Source organism: Pan troglodytes, chromosome 10 (genome assembly GCF_028858775.2).
Source record: "Pan troglodytes isolate AG18354 chromosome 10, NHGRI_mPanTro3-v2.0_pri, whole genome shotgun sequence".
Classification (NCBI taxonomy): domain Eukaryota; kingdom Metazoa; phylum Chordata; class Mammalia; order Primates; family Hominidae; genus Pan; species Pan troglodytes.
The window spans coordinates 125,390,547-125,412,312 of record NC_072408.2 but is presented as its reverse complement, the minus strand read 5'-3'; the positions used below and the strand labels follow the sequence as shown (position 1 = coordinate 125,412,312).

General features: G+C 44.9%; 1 protein-coding gene across 1 annotated transcript in view; it reads right to left on the bottom strand.

Moving 5' to 3' along the window:
- LOC134807410 (fibroblast growth factor-binding protein 3-like) overlaps positions 1-11,675 on the bottom strand; it is a 185,244-nt gene extending 173,569 nt beyond the window's left edge. The window contains exon 1 of the mRNA XM_063785068.1: positions 9,761-11,675. Within this exon, the coding sequence (XP_063641138.1) occupies positions 9,941-10,354 (414 nt within the window). The 5' untranslated portion in view covers positions 10,355-11,675 and the 3' untranslated portion in view covers positions 9,761-9,940. The remainder of the gene's footprint in view (positions 1-9,760) is intronic.
- Positions 11,676-21,766: the final 10,091 nt, after the last annotated feature.

Sequence of the window (21,766 nt, the reverse complement as noted above, 5' to 3'; positions counted from 1 at the left end):
TGGTATTTGAGCACCCGATGGAGCTGCCAAGGCTGAGGGTTTGATCAATGGAGAAGGCTGAGGGGATTGTCTGATTTAATTGTTCATCGTATTAACTAATTACATGGCATTCATTCATCAACACAGGATGAGGAAAGGGAGAAAGTTCTGAACTTGAGATCCAGAGACCTGGGTTCTCGGTTCCAATTCTGTCATCCATGACCCTAGGCAAGTCATTTGCCCTTTCTGGGTTTCCCTAGCCCTGCACCCTCAAATAATATGACAGTACAGTGGTTCTTAACCTGGGTCCTGTGTACTCCTTGGAGATCCATAAACAGGCCTTAGGGATCCCCAGAAATTAAATCCAGAACATTGTTTGAATGCGCAGGTGACTACATATTGGAGAAGGTCTACAGCTTTTATCAGCTCCTCAAAGAAATCTGTGTCTTGGAAAAGATTAAAAACCACTGAGAGTGGCGTTAGCCACATTAGAGGGCTTTGGGGAATGAGACAGGAGAAGTTGGCAGGAGCCACATCGCAAAGGACTTTACAAGCCACGCTGAGGAACTTGGCATCTACCCGAAATGATTGCAGGAATCCCTTCTGGTTCTCTTTTCCAACTGCATCTAGGCAAGCCAAGAGAACAAGTACCAGAATATTCAGGGACAGGGCAAAGAGAGAATAATTGAACTACTAATGCGCTTATTCATCCAACAGACACTTGTTGAGCACCTACTATGTGCCAGTACCTGAAACTGAAGGCTGCGGATATTGTGATTAAACAGACAGTAAATGAAACAAATGGGCAGAGGGGTGTGTGTCTGTAGGTTTCTGTGTGTCTGTTTGTGTGTGTCTGTATGTCTCTGTATCTGTGTATGTCTGTATGCATGTGTCTATGAGTCCTTCTGTATGTATCTGTGTGTCTGTATGTTTCTGCCTGTGTTTGTCTCTGTGTGTCTCTGTGTGTCTGTGTATGTATATGTGTATGTGTCTGCATATGTATATGTGTGTGTCTGTGTGTGTATGTTTGTAAGTTGTATATGTATGTATATGTGTGTATCTGTGTGTGTGGCTGTATGTAGATACATGTGTGTCTGTGCATCTGTGTGTGTGTTTCTGTGTATGTTTTTATGTCTGTATCTGTGTCTTTCTGTGTGTATCTGTGTCTATGTGTCTATGTGTGCCTGTGTGTGTGTCCCTCTCTATGTGTCTGTATGTTTCTATCTGTAGATGTATCTGTCTGTATGTCTGTGTATGTATATGTATCTATGTATGCCTGTGTCTATGTGTATACATGTCTGTGTGTGTCTCTGTATGTCTGTCTGTATCTGTGCATGTTTATGTATGCATGTATATATATACATGTGGGTCTGTGTCTGTGCGTGTGTCTGTATGTGTGCATGTGCATTTGTGCACGTGTTGGCCCCCAGGGCAGTGTGGGTCTGGGAGCTCCACCACAGCCTGATTGTGATCTTGAGATCTTCACGGGATCACACACTTCACAATTAGGAAGAGCTGACAGTAAAGCTGCAAGGCAGAGAAGGAAGATCCCAGGGAGTAAAGGTCTGAGAACCAAGAAGGCGTGTTCCTACAACAGCAGAACTGGCTTCACAGGGACTGACTGTCCCAGGTCTTCTCCAGGGACTCCTGTATCCACTATTGTTGCGCTAGTGCCAATGTTGCACCGCCAAGACAGAAAACCTTACTGAAAATGAATTTCTGGGATTTCTCCATTCCTGGCTAGAAAACCTACATCATCACCCAAAATCCACACTGCAGAAATTCAGAGTTCTTGGTACATCTACTTACTGCAAGCTGAAAGGGCTTTGGCTATTAGGTGTCTTTCCCCAGTAAAAAGCCACAAGACACTTTGCCTCTAGTTGAAAGCTGCAAATTTGAAGGTGCACAGCATCTAAAGATGGCAGAAGGGAGTGGTTAGCAGCCAAGGGCTTTGGAGTCAGAATGTATGAGTGGGAACCAGTGGACAGCGTGTGCCTAGGTTTCCTTATCTGTCAAATGGGAATCATGACAGCACCTACCTCCTAGAGTTATGGTTTGAATTAAATGACTGAATGCGTAGAAGGGCTTGCAATTGTGACTGGCACATAGTAAGCACTAAATAAATGTCTTCTGTTATTATCATTCATGAAAAATGGTTTCCTCATACTCACTTGAATCTATACATTGCTAGAAAAGAGAGAGAAAAAAAAGAGGCAAGAAAATAAGATGTTACATATCTACCCATTAATGACACCAGGCAAGAGAAGAGCAAATCCATTTTCATGACACGTTAATATAAATATTTTATCATATTAGAACTAGCTTGAGTTATATCTTTTTCTCCAGTATGAGGCATTTCTTTTTCCTTTCTAAATTAATTATGCCATGTTTCACTTACAAGAAAAGAAGGAAGGGAAGAAGGAAAGGAGAAGCTTCACAGAAATACATAATCACAAATGTGCCCTTGTATCTTCTGTGCAATGTCTTCCAGATTCCTGAGCAGTTGCTTTTTCTGGCTGCATGCAAATAGCCCTGTGAAACAGATATTCTCAGCTCCATTTCACAGACAAGGAGACTGAGGCTGGTGAGGTTAAACAACTTGCCCCCAGTTCCTAGATCACGCCCCACCTCCTCTGATTCCCCATTGAGAAGCACTGTGCCCTCCTCTCACTGCCTCTCCAAATTCTTCATTTATTCATCAACAAGTAGTACTCAGAGTCCTGCCTGATGCCCGGCCCTGTGGTGGGTGCTACAGATACAGAAATGAATAAGCTACTATGGTTTCATTGAGGCAGATCACAGTCTACTTAGAGGAGGTTTTGTTTTGGTTTTGGTTTTTTCCAATACAAGATCTCACTCTGTTACCCAGGCTGGAGTGCAGTGGTGTGATCTCCGCTCACTGCAACCTCCACCTCCCAGGTTTCAAGTGATTCTCCCACCTCAGCCTCCTGAGTAGCTGGGACTACAGGCGTGCGCCACCATGCCCGGCTAATTTCTGTATTTTCAGTAGAGATGGGGTTTCACCATGCTCATCAGGCTGGTCTCAAACTCCTGACCTCAAGTGATCCACCCGCCTTGGCCTCCCAAAGTGCGGGGATTACAGCTGTGAGCCACCACACCCAACCTAGAGCAGGTATGTTAAAAGGGCTTTCTCCCAGAGTAATCTTCTGGGACATAAGGAATCCAAAGGTTATGGGGTCACACAGTCCTGGGATCAAGTCTCAACTCCACCACATTTTGCTGTGTCATATTAAGCACCCAAATGACCTCCCCGAGGACCAACTCCGCCGGTGTCAAATGATGATGATAATAACACCTGCTTAATAGGCTTGCTGTGAGTCTTACATAAAAACAATTCCTGCAAAACAGCCTGTTCTGGGAGAGACTCCTTCTGAGAGGCCAACTTGATAGATTTTTCTCCCTGATGGATCTGAATATCTTCAAAGGAGATTTAGACAATTGGCATAGATTTGAGGGTTGAGTGAGTAGAAAGTACATAGAAAATGAAGCCAAGGGAAAAACAAGGCAATTATTAACTTCAGAGAGAACAAAAGGTTTTGTACAAGGGAAAAGTCTTCTGAGTTGACTGCAACATTCATAGCAAACATCGTTTACAGTTAGAGTAATGTAAACACTGAATATTGATCCAACAGAAATTACCACAGATCTGTAGCTGTGGCTGGGGCGGGGGAGGTCTTATCTATGGGCAGGAACAGCAGGGGGCAGAGAAGGGAGAGCTAATTTCACACTTTTCATAGTGAGAAGCCAATAGATCATGTCTAGGATGGAGTAATCAGGAAATCTCAAGAAAAAGCAGGCTACCTAGAGAAGTGTAGGAAAATAAAATAACCCACCAAGTAGGAAAAAGTGGTTGCTTTTAAGGAGAGGAAAGGGAGATAGGGGCTGAGAAACTGCTATGTTATGCAACGTGTTTTGTAGAACTATTTGAATCTAAACTACGATTTCTCAACTTCGGCACCATTGAGATTTGGGAACAGATAATTTTGGGTTGTGTGATGCTGTCCTGGACCATGTAGGATGCTGGCCTCCGCCCACCAGATGCTGAGAGCAACCCTCCCCACTCCTCAGCTGTGACAAGCAAAAATATCCCCACGCATTGCCCTCCTTCAACTCAGTTGAGAACCACTGGTCTAAATTGTCTGTATAATTTTAATTTAAAAAATACTTTTATAGAGTACTTAGTGCCATGACTGCTGTATGGTTAGTGCTTAATAAACAGTAGCAAGGATTATTATTTTCCTGACCTTGCTGGGGATGCCTTCTCAATCCATCAACAGATATTTCCTGCATCACCACAGGAGACATGACAAACCCCAGTGATCTCCTAATCCTTCATATTTGAAGACAATTCCACTACTATTATTACTATTAATAAAGATAACCATAACAGCGTACCACTTCTGGGCCTGACACAGTGGGGTTCACCCAGGAGGGTGAGCGCATTAACATTTGGCAATATCTTGTTGCCAGGCTCTTTTTCATAACCGGTGTTAATTTTGTCTTCATAACAGCCCTGAGGTTATCCTGCCTATCTCTTTTTTTTTTTTTTTTTTTTTTTAGGTGGAGTCTCACTCTGTCACCCAGGCTGGAGTGCAGTGGTGCGATCTTGGCTCACTGCAACCTCTGCCTCCCAGGTTCAAGCAATTGTCTCTGCCTCCCAGGTTCAAGCAATTGTCTCTGCCTCAGCCTCCCAAGTAGCTGGGATTACAGGCCCCTGCCACCACACTCGGCTAATTTTTGTATTTTTTAGTAGATATGGGGTTTCACCATGTTGGCCAGGCTGGTCTTGAACTCCTGACCTCAGGTGATCAACCTGCCTCGGCCTCCCAAAGTGCTGGGAATACAGTCATGAGCCACCGTGCCCGGCCCTGCCTATCTTATTTCAAGGCTATTCTCCACCTATGCTGTGCAACCTTAGGCAGGTCACTTGGCCTCTCTGAGCTTCATATTTCCCAAGTGAAATAGATCAATCCTGGATACCTCACATGAGAGGAAGATATTTTGAGGCCAAACAAGACAACGTCTTTGAATGGGGCACTCATTCTTCAAAGAAACAGCATGTTACCAATGCCCATTCTGTAGGTAGGGAGTCCTGTTTTGTTTTTCACCCTGAATAGATGGTGGGATTCTAGCCCCTGGGGAAACCAACTGAATGAGGAGCTGGGAGGCAGGTAGGAACATCCGTAAAAGGAGATAAGGTTATCACCATCTCCAGTGACTGGAAGCTTATTAAGGAAGATAGTTGGGAAGATGCTATCTCCACCCTGAAATATTAGCAAGTTTATCTCTGGCAGTGGCTCAGGCTGGTCAGGGGAGCAAAGGCAACAGGGCGATCAATTGCAACCCGTCCTCCTGTCCAAGGATGCTGGGAAATGCCACCAGTCCACACGTGTGAGGCTAAGCACCAAGTCAGATGTGGATGGGCAGTCCAGCTCCATGGGGAAATTAGGTTAGTTGTAAGTTTAAACTCTTTCAGGGTAGAATGTGTATCCAATTTAGAAAATGACGGAGGCAGGAGACGGAATCAGAGGGCCCAATTCTAGCACCTTCTGGCTACATAAGCCTGGGAAAATCACTGCACTTCTCAGAACCTGTTTCTTGCTCAGTAAAAATAAAGGGTATTCCCACCTGATCCACCTTCTTGGGGCTGCTTGAAGGTTTTCCAAAGTGCACTATGTATTTCACATAATCCTGGTGGTGTAAGACAAATCCAGATGGTACCTGAAAGGACATTTTTATTCTCACAGGTATGCATTGATTTCATGTGCATCCGAAAATTTATGTATATAGTTATTACCCTGTTGCCTTCATCTGCTCTATTTTACCTCACATCACATATCACCAACTAATACTGTATACATTTATTAATTCATTCATTGTGTGTCTCTCCTTACTCTATGATCAGAGGTTTTCTCTTCTGGTGCACTGAAGTACTCCCAGTACCTAAAACAGTGTCAGGTACATACTACGTGCTCAATAAATATTTGGTGAAAGAATATCAAACCATGAGTTCACTGATATTATTGCTTAGGATTGGCTCACATTTTTTGGTTTTCAGTTTTGGCTTTTAAGAGAGCAGATTTTTTAAAAGACATTAAAGGTGACATGCAAAAGCCTACAATTCAGGGAGCTACAAGACAATAGGTGTGGAAATGCTGAAACCACTGTATAGCATGGCCAGAGTGTTGGCAGTTATTGGCAGCAGAAATAGCAGTGGGTTTGAGGGCCAAAGAGTGATGCAGGGCAAGTCTTGAATCCCCAGATCTCTCATCTGTAAAATAAAGGAGTCCCGGCCAGGCACAGTGGCCCATGCCTATAATCCCAGCACTTTGGGAGGCTAAGGCAGGCAGATCACTTGAGGTCAGGAGTTCAAGACCAGCCTGGCCAACATGGTGAAACCCCATCTCTACTAAAAATACAAAAATTAGCCAGGCATGGTGGCAGGTGCCTGTAATCCCAGCTACATGGGAGACTGAGGCAGGAGAATTGCTTGAACCTGGAAGGCAGAGGTTGCAGTGAGCCAAGATCATGCCACTGGACTCCAGCCTGGGTGAGAGAGACTCCATCTCTTAAATAAATTAATATTAAAAAAAAATAAAGGAGTCTGTATTGGCCCTGCCCGTTTTCCAGGTCTCCTGGGAGAGCCAAGTGAGTTAACCAAGTAGAACTGTTGTATAAACCTTTAAGAGCTACGGACATGGTAGTGGAATTCTATTATTATATAAACAGTCAACAGGCCACCCAACCTGATCCGAGCAAGAACCTCGGATCTCAATTCATTCTCACATTGAGGCTTCCCACTGGCGTCTGCATGGGCTCTAGGGTCAGCCAGACCTGGGTTCAAGTCCTAGTGCTGCCACTCTTACCTGCGTGATATAAGCAGTCTCTGAACCTTCATTCAACCAATGTTTTCTTCCTCTATGTCTGTAAAATAGGGATAGTACAGCTGCCCTGAAAAATGGCTATTCTATAAACAGCAAGAGTAGGTCTCAGATGCCTGCAACAATCTATGATCCCCATTGTACAAATGGGGAAAGTTAGGCATGAGGAGGTGAGATTATGATCAGACAGTTAGTAAGAGATGGAGAGTTACCTCACATTCAGGCGGACTGATTACTGAGCTCCAAGGTCATCTACACTAGGCCACACTATTTCCTTTAAAAAAAAAAATAAAAGGATCTGGATACCTATGTGATATGGTTTGGCTCTGTTTCCCCAGCCAAATCTCATCTTGAATTGTAATCCCCATGTGTCAAGGGAGAGAAGTAATTAGATCATGAGGGCAGTTTCCCCCATGCTGTTCTCATGATACTGAAGGAATTCTCATGAGAGATGATGGTTATATAAGCATCTGGCATTTCCCCTGTGCTCGCTCATTCTCCTGCCGCCTTGTGAAGAAGGTGCCTGCTTCCCCATCTGCCATGATTGTTAAGTTTCCTGAGGCCTCTCCAGCCATGTGGAATTTTGAGTCAATTAAGCCTCCTTTCTTTATAAATTACCCAGTCTCAGGTATTTCTTTATAGCAGTGTGAAAATGGATGAATACAGTATGACTAATGTCTTCATTCAGCCATTGAACAAACAAACATTCACAAGCCAGACCCCAGACTAGTCACTGGGGTCACAGATGTAAGTTAAACAAGTGCGCTGCTCTCATAGTGAGGGAAGACAAGAATATTAGAGGGTAGAAATGCTACCAAGAATGAATGACTTTGGGGGCTCTTTCTGATGGGCTGGTCAGGGAAGACCTTGCTAAAGATAAGACATAAGTGACCAGAAGAGATGAATCTTGGGGAAGGTTTAGGGAAGGGAATTCCAGGAAGATGGAGCAGCTAGTGCCAAGATGCATGCAGGGAACAGGCATAGCATATCCAAAGGACAGAAAGAGAGCCAGGGTGTCTGAGGCATAGTGAAGGGGAGAGAGCTTCAAGAAAAACCAAGAATGGCAGGCAGAGGCCAGAGTGTGCAGGGTTATTTTAGGCAGAGTAAAGAGTTTGGGGCTTGTCCTAAGGGCAATAGGAAGACTTTAGAGGCTTATGCAACTAACTCACACAATTTTATTTAAGATCACTCTGGGCCAGGTACAATGGCTCACACCTGTAATCTCAGCTACTCAGGAGGCTGATGTGAGAGGATCACTTGAGCCCAGGAGTTCAAGGTTACAGTGCACTATGATTGCACCACTGCACTTTAGCCTGGGTGAAAGAGCAAGACCCTGTCTTCAAAAAAAAAAATCACTCTGAAAGCTATGGACAAAATAGATTAAAGGGGGAAAATATATTAGGGAAAAGACTATTGCAGTTGCCCATGCAAGAAATGACAGTAGAAATAAAGGCTTATGTCCCTCAACAGAAATGTCTACAGCAGCCTTATTCATAACAGCCACAAAGTAGAAACGATCCCTATGCCCATCAACATAAAATATATTTAAAAATTGCTGTCCATTCATACAGTGGAATGCTACACAGCAATGAAAAAGGAAAAGCTACTACTATCCCCAAGAACATGAATCAATCTCCCAGACATAATGTGGAGAAGCCAGACACAAAGCAGTACATTCTATTTGATTCCATTTATAGAAAGTTCTAAATGGGCAGAATGAATCCATGGTGATGGATGCCAGGGAGTGGTTACCCTTGGGGTAATACCGACTGAGAGAGGACGCAAGACAGCCTGCTGCAGTCTGAGAAATGCTCTATCTCTTGATCTATGTGGTGATACTATGAGTGTGTTCATATGTGAAACTCATCCAGCTTGGCTTTATGGTAGTGTTACACCTAATTTTAAAAGGAGAAAAACATACAAAAAGAAAAAAAAAATGGTGATAGAATGGGCCAGGCTAGCAGCAGTGGAAACAGAGAAAAGGGAATGAACTCAACAGGTCTGAGCCCTGGTTCCTCTCCGAGCAGCTTGGAAGAGAAATTGGCCTCCTGGTGCCACTGACAGCTCTGTCCCATAACTTATGAGCAGTGTGCTCCCTCTCATAGCCAAGGCTGTCACCACAAACCAGGGCTGACCCTGAGGCAGACACAGCTCCAAGAGACAGGAGTTTCCCAGAGTAAAGGAAATCGCTGGCAAGAGTTCCAGATGGCGAGGTCCAGACAGTGAGGTCCGGCTCCCCCACCCCAGCCACCCTAGCCAGCTGCACCAGGAAGGCCCGGATCTCAGCTGTGGGCAGGGTGTGGGTGGAAAGGGTAGGAAGTGGAGCTCTACTCCTTCCACTTCATCCCAGGGAGCTGCCGGGAGCACTGCTTAGTTTAAAACTTTTTTTTTTTTTTTTTTTTCTGAGACGGAGTCTTGCTCTGTCACCCAGGCTGGAGCGCAGTGGCACGATCTTGGCTCACTGCAACCTCCACCTCCTGGGTTCAAGCGATTCTCATGCCTCAGCCTCCCAAGTAGCTGGGATTACAGGCGCCCACCATCATGCCCAGCTAATTTTTTTTTTTTTTTACCGCAACCTCCGCCTCCCGGGTTCAAGCAATTCTCCTGCCTCAGCCTCCCGAGTAGCTGGGATTACAGGCGTGTGCCACCATGCCCGGCTAATTTTTTTATTTTTAGTAGAGATGGGGTTTCTCCACATTGGCCAGGCTGGTCTCAAACTCCTGACCTCAGGTAATCCACCCGCCTTAGCCTCCCAAAGTGCCGGGATTACAGGCGTGAGCCACGGCGCCCAGCCTAATTTTTGTATTTTTAGTAGAGACGGGGTTTCACCACATTTGCCAGGCTGGTCTCGAGCTCCTGGCCTCAGGTGATCCACCCACCTCGGCCTTCCAAAGTGCTGGTGAGAGGTGACAGCGTGCCGGCAGTCCTCGCAGCCCTCGCCCACTCTCGGTGCCTCCTCTGCCTGGGCTCCTACTTTGGTGGCACTTGAGGAGTCCTTCAGCCCACCGCTGCACTATGGGAGCCCCTTTCTGGGCTGGCCAAGGCCACAGCCGGCTCCCTCAGCTTGCAGGGAGGTGTGGAGGGAGAGGCGCGAGCGGGAACCGGGGCTGCGTGCGGCGCTTGCGGGCCAGCTGGAGTTCCAGGTGGGCGTGGGCTTGGCGGGCCCCGCACTCGGAGCAGCCGGCCGGCCCTGCCGGCCCCGGGCAGTGAGGGACTTGGCACCCGGGCCAGCGGCTGCGGAGGGTGTACTGGGTCCCGCAGCAGTGCCGGCCCACCGGCGCTGTGCTCGATTTCTCGCCGGGCCTTAGCTGCCTTCCCGCGGGCCAGGCCTCGGGACTGCAGCCCGCCATGCCTGAGCCTTCCGCCGCCTCCGTGGGCTCCTGTGCAGCCCGAGCCTCCCCGACGAGCGCCACCCCCTGCTCCACAGCGCCCAGTCCCATCGACCACCCAAGGGCTGAGGAGTGCGAGCGCATGGCGCAAGACTGGCAGGCAGCTCCACCTGCAGCCCCGGTGCGGGATCCACCGGGTGAAGCCAGCTGGGCTCCTGAGTGTGGTGGGGCCTTGGAGAACCTTTATATCTAGCTCAGGGATTGTAAATACACCAATCAGCACCCTGTGTTTAGCTCAAGGTTTGTGAGTGCACCAATGGACACTCTGTATCTAGCTGCTCTGGTGGGGCCTTAGCTCAGAGATTGTAAATACACCAATGGGCACTCTGTATCTAGCTCAAGGTTTGTAAACACACCAATCAGCACCCTGTGTTTAGCTCAGGGTTTGTGAGTGCAGCAGTCGACACTCTGTATCTAGCTGCTCTGGTGGGGCCTTGGAGAACCTTTGTGTCCATACTCGGTATCTAACTAATCTAGTGGGGACGTGGAGAACCTTTGTATCTAGCTCAAGGATTGTAAACGCACCAATCAGCGCCCTGTCAAAACAGACCACTCGGCTCTACCAATCAGCAGGATGTAGGTGAGGCCAGATAAGAGAATAAAAGCAGGCTGCCCAAGCCAGCAGTGGCAACCTGCTCAGGTCCCCTTCCACACTGTGGAAGCTTTGTTCTTTTGCTCTAAATCTTGGTACTGCTCACTCTTTGGGTCCACACTGCTTTTATGAGCTGTAACACTCACCGCGAAGATCTGCAGCTTCACTCCTGAAGCCAGCAAGACTACGAGCCCACCGGGAAGAACGAACAACTCCAGACGTGCTGCCTTAAGAGCTGTAACACTCACTGCGAAGGTCTGCAGCTTCACTCCTGAGCCAGTGAGACCACGAACCCACCAGAAGGAAGAAACTCCGAACACATCCAAACATCAGAAGGAACAAACTCCAGACGCACCACCTTAAGAGCTGTAACACTCACCGCGAGGGTCCGCGGCTTCATTCTTGAAGTCAGTGAGACCAAGAACCCACCAATTCCGGACACACTAGGATTACAGGCGTGAGCCACCGCGTCCTGTCTGGTTTAAAACTTCTGATCTCTATTAACCGAAGTGCCTCGTCAGAACTGGAAAAACTGGGGCAGCCACTGACTCGAGTCTTTCTGCTTATTTTTAGATCACACACCCTGCACTGAGTTCCAACTCACATCAAAACTGCAGGTTGTAGCCCTCCTGCTCAGGGAAGCCTCAGAAAGGATCTCCTTGGCCAATGGAAAATGGAGCTCGGAGATGCTTTGTGCTCTTGCAGTGAGATGTATGTCTTCAAAGTATCTCTTTAGAAAAACAAAGTTCCCCCACCCTGATCACACAATGCATTCTTGTTCCCTTCAAAATTTTAGGAAATTTTTTAAAAGCACTAAGAAGAAAAATAAATTATGTCTATATCTCCACCCATGAAAATGGGGTCCCTTCTCAACCTCCTTTTTTTTCATTTCATGATAAGTCTTGACTGTCTTTCACTATCATTTAATAACCTCCAAGCACATCCATTTTATTAGCTCCATAAGAAATAATAATCAATAAAGCTACTATTCAGGCACTACACATTGTTCTAAGTGCTTCTTGTGTTTTTGTTCATTTCATCCCTACCTCAGCCCTGTAAGTTTCATTATGGTCATCTCCATCTTACACATGGGGAAACTGAGGCTTGCACGGGGTTTGCCTAAAGTCAGGTTTGCCTGACATCCAGGTCTGCCCTCACCCAACACACTTGACCCTTTAGTGATGGTGCTGTGGTGTCTAGAATCCACAGGCCCCTTGTCATGTATTCAGACTGATTCTATGATTTTCTGTTTGTTGTACAGGCGTGTTGAAGAACATCCTTGTGAATAGACAGCTGGGAATCGCCATAAGTATTTCCTTAGGACAAAAGCATGGTTGTGGAATGGCTGGAAAGGGTCAGCCCTTTGCCAAATTAATTGCCCTCCAGAGAGGCTGTGCTGTTTATTCCCCCACTAGCAGTGCAGAAATTGTCACGACCCTCCTGCTTTTTAACACCTCATCCAGGAGTGACTCCCCATCCTCCCTCTCTCATTCCTCCCTTTGAACATACCTGATGTGTTATTTGAAGATGCCAACCTAGGAGAATAGGCACAGATTATTTATCCTTGCTGCTAGACCTCAACCTCACTCATCTTTACTTCCCTCAAAGTCCCAGGGGTAAGGCCAGGTGTCTGTATTGGGAAGAGGTCATCTCCTTAAAGAACAGATTCTTACCTCCCAGCCTTTGCTGGATCACTTGTGTTTCACTCTCACTCTTTCTTATCCCCACAGCTTCAGCTTTGACATCGTCCTACCACCACCACCTCCATGAAGCCTTCCCTGTTCCCCCAGACAGGCCTGGATGCCTTCCCAGCACCTCCACAGCCCCACCTTTACTCCAACATAACACTGACCACGTTACATTATACTGTATTTCGTCCAATCTAAGCCACCATCATTATTGCGTGTAACCCTAAAAAAGACTGACACATGCTTTTCTTTTTTAAAAATAGCATTATTGATGTGTAACTCACATACCATACAATTCACCCATTTAAAAGGTACAATTCAATGTGTTTTAGTATATTCACAGAGCTGAGAAACCATCACCACAGTCAATGTTAGAACATTTTCATCAACTCTAAAACAAATCTTGTACCTACTGCTATCACCTATCACCTCCCACCCCTCCTGTACCCCTGACACCCAGCCGTAAGCAACCACTAATCTATGTTCTGTCTCTACAGATTTTCCTATACTGGGTCTTCACATGAATGAAGTTATATAATATGTGAACTAATATGGCTGACTTCTTTCTCTTGGTTTTGGGCCATAAGATATAATCCCAAACACCACAATCCCAACACCATGTTGAAATCTGGAGAAATCAAAATCCCTAAAGTCTAAAATCCCAAAAATCATAATCTCAAAATATCAAAATCTTGAAAATATAATTCTGAAAAAAAAAATTTTAATTTCTCTAAAAGACATTTGTTGACATTTGTAAAGGGGATTTATTTGAGAAACAAAAACATGACAGAACACTTGATAGGCCACACGACACAATAAAGTAACCAATAATAACATGTATTTTTGCAAGCATAAACCAAGTATACTAATGACAGTCACACCCATATAAATGTTATGTTATGACCAGCTATTTCTTTATATAACTTGTGATCATCTGAAATACCATGACGGGCAACCTAAGTCTATTGATGAGACCGATCAAAAACAGCAGAAGGAAAGTCTGTCCCAGCTCTCAGAAGAGAGAGATCAATTCACCTTTTGTGTTTGTTCTCGCCAGATCCTCAGCCAATTGGATGGTGTCAACCATCATTGAGGACAGATCATCCCCCCTAGTCCACTCAGACTCACACATTAATCTCTTCTGGAAACACCCTCACCGACACACCCAAAAGAACACTTGGCCAGGTTAAGCTTGATCAAATTAAGTCCACAAGTCCACCCTTGTCAACTTGGTACCCATACATATCACCTTAAAACATACTTAATTTCCAAAAAAAAAAAAAAAAAAAAAAAAGACCATAACTAGGTAACAGTTCCACCTGACATGATGCAACTAACATGATACAGCTATCCTGCATGCAACCAAAAATGCAATAACTGTGATTTTGGGGGTTTTAGACTTCAGGGATTTTGATCTTTAGAAATTTTGATCTTTAAGGATTTCAACGTTCGAGATTACGGTGTTTGGGATTGTGTTTTTCAGGGTTATGATCAGCACTTTCACTTAGCATAACATTTTCAAGGCTTATCCATGTTGTAGCATGTATGCATACTTCATGACCCTTTATGGTCAAATAATATTCTGCCATATGGATAGATCACATTTTGTTTATCCATTCATCAGTTGATGGATATTTGGGTTGTTTTCACATTTTTTGCTATTGTTATGAACATTCGTGTACATGTGTTTTATGCAGACATATGTCTTCAAGTCTCTTGGGTATACCTAGGAGTCACAGTGCTTTCTTATCGCTTAGAATTTTTGTTTGTGTTATTTAAAAAGCACTTTTAGAGTTATTTAGACATCAATTTTAATCACATATCACTCTGCACATACTTTTTTTTGAAAAAAGAAAAGTAAAATACATTAACTAAGATATTCCAAAAATGTCTTCAGTACAAAGTCTGTATCTTCTAAATGATTTTTAAAATCATGGTTGCCAGTGTCCACATTTTCCTACAAGATATTCTCCACTGTGCCATTAAGAACATTAAAGAGGCTGGGTGTGTTGGCTCATGCCTATAATCTCTTTGGGAGGCCAAGGAAATAGTATCACTTGAGGCCAGGAGTTCCAGACCAGCCAGGGCAACATAGGGAGACTCTGTCTCTACAAAAAAAAAAAAAAAAAAATTAAAATTAGCCAGGCATGGTAGCATGTGCACATAGTCCTAGCCACTCAGGAGGCTGAGATGGGAGGATCACATGAGCCCAGAAGATTGGGGCTGCAGTGAGCTATGATTGTACCACTGCATTCCAGTCTGGGCAACCAAGCAAGACTATCTCAAAGAAACATACAAAAAAAAAAAAAAAAAAAAAAAAACTTGAAAATACAAGAATTCTTTTTTTTTTTTTTTTTTTTTTGAGATAGAGACACTCTGTCACCCAGGCTAGAGTGCAGTAGCGTGATCTCGGCTCACTGCAACCTCTACCTCCCAGATTCAAGTGATACTCCTGCCTCAGCCTCCCGAGTAGTGAGGATTATAGTCACCCGCCACCACACCAGGCTAATTTTTGTACTCTTAGTAGAGTTGGGTTTTCACCATGTTGGTCAGGCTGGTCTCAAACTCCTCACCTCAAGTGATCTGCTCGCCTTGGCCTCCCAAAGTGCTGGGATTATAAGCGGAGCCACCATGCCCGGCCACAAGAATTCTTAAAAGATAGCTTCACTGTTCTCTCCCAGAAAGACCAACCTCATCCTGACCACTACTAGCCTACAGTGATCTTACAACACCTTCAATTGCAAAATGCATCCCAATTTCAAAGAAGTTAATAAGTGGAAAAAAAAGTACATTGTAGAATTCATGAAATGTGGTCTACATTCATATCCCATGCAAGAAATCATAAGTGCTTTGAGAACCGGGACCAGCCTTGTCCCCCGTTGTGTTCATTCATGCATTTAATCAACAAAAATGAGTGAAGCACCTACACCACACATAATATATTCTTTAAAAAAGTATATCAAATGAACAAATGAATAAATGTGTGAATGAATGTTCATCTACTTTGGAAAATGGAACAAACCTCCTAACCAGGGGAACACCCTCAATTTATTTCATTTCTAGGAGGTGTTTCCTCATTTATGAGATGAAGGCAGTAGTGAGAATAAAAATGAGCTCATGTGCAATACTCCTAAGAAAGCACCTGACACATAGTAGGCTACCAAAAATACCTGTGGAATAAAAGAAAGAATAAGTGAATGATAAAATAATTATTATTGCAGCTAAAATCTATTGTATACTTTTCTGGGGCCAGACACTTTACTTGTTCTATGCACTTTACTTGTGTTAATTCTATGCACTTTACTTGTGTTAATTCATTTTTTAATCCCTCATTTAATCCTCACAACAATCCTACAAGGTAGGTACTAACATTATCCCCAGTTGACAAAGGAGGAAACTGAGGCACGGAGAGGTTGAATGAATTGAATGAATGAACACAGGAATGAATGAATGACTGTTGACCTGCCTCAGTTAAAATCCCAGGCATTCCATTTCTAGAGGGGTGAACCTGGGCAGCCCCTTCACCTCTCTGATCTTCATTTCCCTGTCTAGAAAATGAGAAATAAATGATCTGTACCTCCCCAGGTGGTACCAAAGAGGAAGTGAGTTCATGTGTGTTAAGCACCTGGCTCAGGGGCAAATGAGCAAGTGGAGGCCAATCCATCTGATATGAAAATCCCATTACTGCTTGGCTGGCTGGGTGACCTTGGGCAAGTCACGTAACTTCTCTGATCCTCATTTCCTCATCAGTAAAATGGGGATGCAAGTATCCAAGCTGGCAAGGAGGGAGCTTCAAATCACACTTGCAAAGCCCCTCACTCAGCTAGTGACTGCCTTAAAGAAAGCCTTGTACTGACAAGTGGCCCCTACCCAGCCAGGACTGTGTTCCAGGAAAGCTAAAGAGCCCAGACTGGCTCCTCCTTCTCAAGGCTAATCCAACATATGCCTGCAACACCAACCTTGTGAGCTGTCAGACAGGCTGGGCAGAACCCAGTGGGTGCACTCTGCTTCCCCTCTGCCAATGAATAAATCATTACAGGAGCGTTATGCATCCCACCCGCATCCATAAGGATCTGAATTATATATAACAAGGCAGCAAAAGCAATTTATTCCAGGCACGTGCAAGTCATAAAATAGGAGTTCTTAGGTGCCTGAGACAATTTTCAGATATTGCAGTTTTTATCAAAGCAATAAGGCCCACCAACGGAGCACCCTGCCCCACGGGTGTGGGGACACCTTAATCGGGTTCATTTATCATCAGAGAAGAAAAATCTAACTTTCCCTCCCAGCTCTGCCACCTCCCCCACCCACCGCCCTGATGCAGCTGCTTCTCAGCTTAGGGGCTCCAGGATGTGGGGCTGAGATGCCAAGAGCATCCACCTTTCTAGTGGGAACCATCTGCTGAGAGTCTGGGGGTGGGACCAGGTGTGCTCCAAATCTCTGGAGGGAGAGAGAAGAGAGTTTGCAAGGAGAGAAAATAATATGGCAGCAAGAGCTCTAAATCAGAGCTCAGGAGTCCCACCTCTGCTGCTGACTACAGGTGGAGAAACTGAGGCACTGAAAGGTTAAGTAACCACCTGTCCAAGGTCACATAGAGGAGAAAGGAGCTGGAATGAGAACGCAGTTAGGTTCGGCAGACATTTATTGAGCACCTACCATATGCACCAGGGATACAAGGTGGAGATGCCCATGTGTGTGTGACCTTCTGGCTGCCTTTTCATCCACATTCTAACAGTCTGCCCCCATCCCTGCGCTTCAGCCCACCAGGCTGCCTTGTTGATGATGCTCAAATGCGCCAAGTGCATTCCTATCTCAGGGCTTTGGGATTTGCTGTACCTTGTGCCTGGAACACAGTTCCTCCAGACCTTAGTACAGCTGACTCCCTCAACTCCTGGTCTCTGCTCAAACATCACCTTCTCAAAGTGGCCTTCCCTGGCCATCTTATCCAAGATGCTAACCCTCCCCACAGGTCCCATGTAATCATGCTCCATTGCCTTCTAACAGATCAGGTTCTCCTGAAGCAAACAGGGATGGGGTGTGGGGTCTAAGAGGTTCTCTAGAAATCAGACCCTGTGAAAGCAAAAGGGGAAGAAGCAGGATTGGGCAGAGGGGGAGATACACCACTTTAGGCTCCACAAAGCCTCATCCACCCTGGCAAGGAGCTCTGCAGAGAATGCTGTCCACAATGTCCTGTGTCAGGCTAAAATGACTGCACTTTTATATCCCCACCTCACTTAAGTCACAGGATGTAGATTGCCCTGGGACAGACATAAGCTTGAGCAAGGTGGCTCTCCACAGCCGAGGCAGACCCTGAAGGAGAAAACAGGTGGAGGCAGCCTGCTGACCACACTCCCCACAGCTGGACAGCAAGGCCTCCCTTGGAGAGGCTGTGGGTAACGCATCTCCATGTCTACAACATTCCTTACCCTGCTTTATATTTCTTCCTAGGACTTAGCGCCACCTGACATTGTATATATGTACATATCTATGTATTTCCCTGTTTACCATATTTCTGCATCCTGAGACTGTGATTTTTCCAGGGACATAGGCTATGACTGTGTTGTTCTCATTGCCTACAACAGCATTTGGCATGCAGCAGGTGCCCAATAAATATTTGCTCAATGAGTGAATAAACAAATGAGTGCCTGCCTGCCATTGCTGCCAATTTAATAGGGGAGACTCACCAGTAAACAGGCAGTTGCATTTAAACATGGTGAGCACTGCCAAAGGGAATACCCAGGGGCAATAGATGGTCTCTAACCCAGCCTGGGGTGTGGAGTGTCCAGCGAAGGCTGTCTGACTTCAAGTCCACTGCTAGTTCCACTACAAGAGGACAGGACAATGGTGCTGAAGCAGGCTTCGTTGTACTCCTGGCTACTCCATCATCTTGATCTGCTGCGCTCGGTTACTTAACCATTTCGTGTTTTTATATATTGCCTGTCCAACCAAGTTATACCTTCCCTGAGCCCAGGGGGCATGTCTTACATTTCTTTTCTTTTATCCCCTTCAATGAAGAGTGCAGTGTTTTGTGCACCATTGACATTCACTGAATAATTATAGAATGCATGAATAGGGCCTTTAAGGATGAAGACAGTGAGACTCTGGGTGACCAGGTTTTCTGACCTCCAGTTTGAGATACAAGGTCTGCAAAAATGTTTATTCATTTATTTATTTATTTATTATTGAGATGGAGTCTTGCTCTGTCACCCAGGCTGGAGTGCAGTGGCGTGATCTCGGCTCACTGCAACCTCCACCTCCTGGGTTCAAGTGATTCTCCTGCCTTAGCTTCCCAGTGGCTGGGACTACAGGCATGCACCACCATGCCCAGCTAATTTTTTGTATTTTTAGTAGAGATGGGGTTTCACCATGTTGCCCAGGCTGGTCTCTAACTCCTGAGCTCAGGTGATCCACCCGCCTTGGCCTCCCAAAGTGCTGGGATTACAGGCATGAGCCACTGCGCCCGGCCAAGGTCTATAAAAATAAAAATAGCTTTCCCTTAGTGAGCACTAGCTCCAGCCAGATACTCTGCCAAGCACATTGCATACATCAAAGCTATCAATCCTGACAGCAGCTTTGCAAGGTAGAGGTCTGAATATTGTCTCCATTTTACAGATGAGGAAACTGAGGCTCAGAGAGGGGAAAACATTTGCCCAAGGTCACACAGTCAACATGGGGTAGAGCTGGGAGACAAGCCCAAGCCGATGTTCTTAGCCATGACACTGACTCCTGAGGTTAATGGGCAGATTGTTCAAAATCAGAATAGAATTATAAGATCTGGAACATGAGGTCAAACATCTCCAAGATCCTAAAGTCATCAGAGTTTCTGTGTATTCAAGAGGGCAGGGAGCACGACAAATGACTATTCAGCTCGATTAATTCTCATCTCTAGCAAATTCAGTGTTTTCTCTCAGCCGTCAGTTGTCTCCACCAAAAGAAAGAACCAGCAAGCTGTCTCCCAAAAAGATTCATATGACAGCATGAAGATTAGATGACTTTAACCGGATCCTTACAAATATTAAGACTTGACTTTTTCAACACACTAAGAGTGGTATTAACTCAGAATTAGACTCACATTAGCCATACCTTAATACTGAAGTATAAACCAGATGGCAATTTATTCATTTATAAAGAGAAATGGCTGGGTGCAGTGGCTCATGCCTATAATCCCAACACTTTGGGAGGCTGAGGTGGGAGGATCTCTTGAGGCCAGGAGTTCAAGAACAGCCTAGGCAATACTCCCAGCCTAGCAAGACCCACATCTCTACAAAAAAATTTAAAATTACCTGGACATGGTGGTGCATACCTGTATCCCAGCTACTTGGGAGGCTGACGCAGGAGGATTGCTTGAGCCCAGGAGGTTGCAGTGAGCTGTAATTGTGCCCCCGAACTCCAGCCTGGGCAACAGAATGAGACTTTATCTCTTAAAAAGAGAGAGAGAGAGAAGGGAGGGGAGAGAGAGAAATGACTGTTGTAGAAATAGACTGGTTCAGAAAGTTTACACAACCAGCACTTTTTCTCCTAGTAAGAAGACCAACCTGGAGAAATAAATAATACGTGGATTTCTGATTAATAAAATTGGGATAAAGAGTGATGGATGCATTCATTGAATGTTTAGTGGCACTAGATTGAAATGGCTAGGAGCAAGCATCTTATGGAAAGGATAGTTCAAATGGGATAATAACTATCACAAGTCAGCCTGCATTTATCTTATGGCAGAGATTTTTGGTTGCTACCAAAACTAGAGACTTTTGGTTGCTACCAAAAGGCCATTGCCAATCTCGCTTCCCATGGCTGCTTCACACTATAGAGATTAGAAAAACTGACTCACTTTCCCTGCTAAGAAGGATGGTCACATCTGGCCAATGAGATATAATGTCAAATTATCCTAGGGGCTTCTGTAAAGACATTCAGCTTCCTGATGAAGTGAACAGAGGTAGTGCCTCACTGGCACTACCCCTTTCCCTTTTTTCTGCTTTAAATATGGATGTGATACCTGGAGATGCAGCAGCCTTCTTGCCACCATGACATGATATCAAAGGAGGATAAAAAGCCAGTGTGCTAAGAATTGCAGAATGGAATAGAAGAAAGAGTACAGACAATAGATGACATTGTTGATCTACTGCACCAAACCTGAATTTTCCAGCATCCAGGCTTCCAATTAAAGAAGACCATTAAATGTCTTTGTTGTTTAAGCCACTGTTATCTCAGTTATCTGTTGCACCATTAAAGTCACCCAAAAACCCAGTGGTTTAAGCCATTTATTATCTCTCATTATTCTATGAGTTGACTGGGCTCAGCTAGGTGGTTATTCTGTTCCACAGGGTGTTGACTGGGAGTCAACTGGAGGCTCAATGGAGCCAGAATGTCCAGAATATCCAAAATAGCTCATTCACATGGTTGGCAATTGGTGCTGACAGTTAGCTGAGAGCTCACTCTATATGGCTTAGGCTTCTCACAGCATGGCAGTTGGATTCCAAAAGGGAGTTTTCAAAGTGTGCAAAAGTGGGAGTTGCAAATCTTTTGCAGCTCAGCCTTGGAAATGATACAGCATTGCTTCTGCTTCTTTCTATTTTTAAAAGTAAGTCAGAGAGTAAGCCCAGATTCAAGGGGAAAGGAAGGAGACCACCTCACAATGGGAGGTGTGGCAAAGAAGTTTCAGCCACCTTTAATTGACTGCTGTTACCAATCCACTTTTATATGACTTGTAGCTGAAAGCATGTCTCTAGGTCTAGTCTTGCCACTAGAACAAGAAATATTCAAAGACTGAGACTCCTCTATTGGACAAGCTGCCTTGCAACTCTCTGTCCTCTGGGCTTCCATGGTGGACACAGTATCTCTTTAAATATGTTAATACATTTGACTGCATGACAGCCAAGTCTTGCAAGCCTGGGAGCCATCCTGTCTCTTTAAGGTGTCTTTGCATTACTCTGCTCTGATCTATATTAACTTCATCGTTTAACCCTCAGATGGCAATCTTTACTCCTTGTGTTTTCCAAGTGCTTGAGAAAGCATCACTGTAGCTCCCTACATCTGGCAGTAATCTTCATCAAGATGATAACTTTTGCCCTGTCTGCATCACAATGTTGTTAAGAGAATCAGAGGGAAATATGGCTAAAAACATATCTTGGAATGGTTAAAAGGGATTATTATTATCATAATCAAATAAGCATGTTGTGTTGGTTGTGGCTCTTTTCGTAACAAGCAACATAAAGCCCA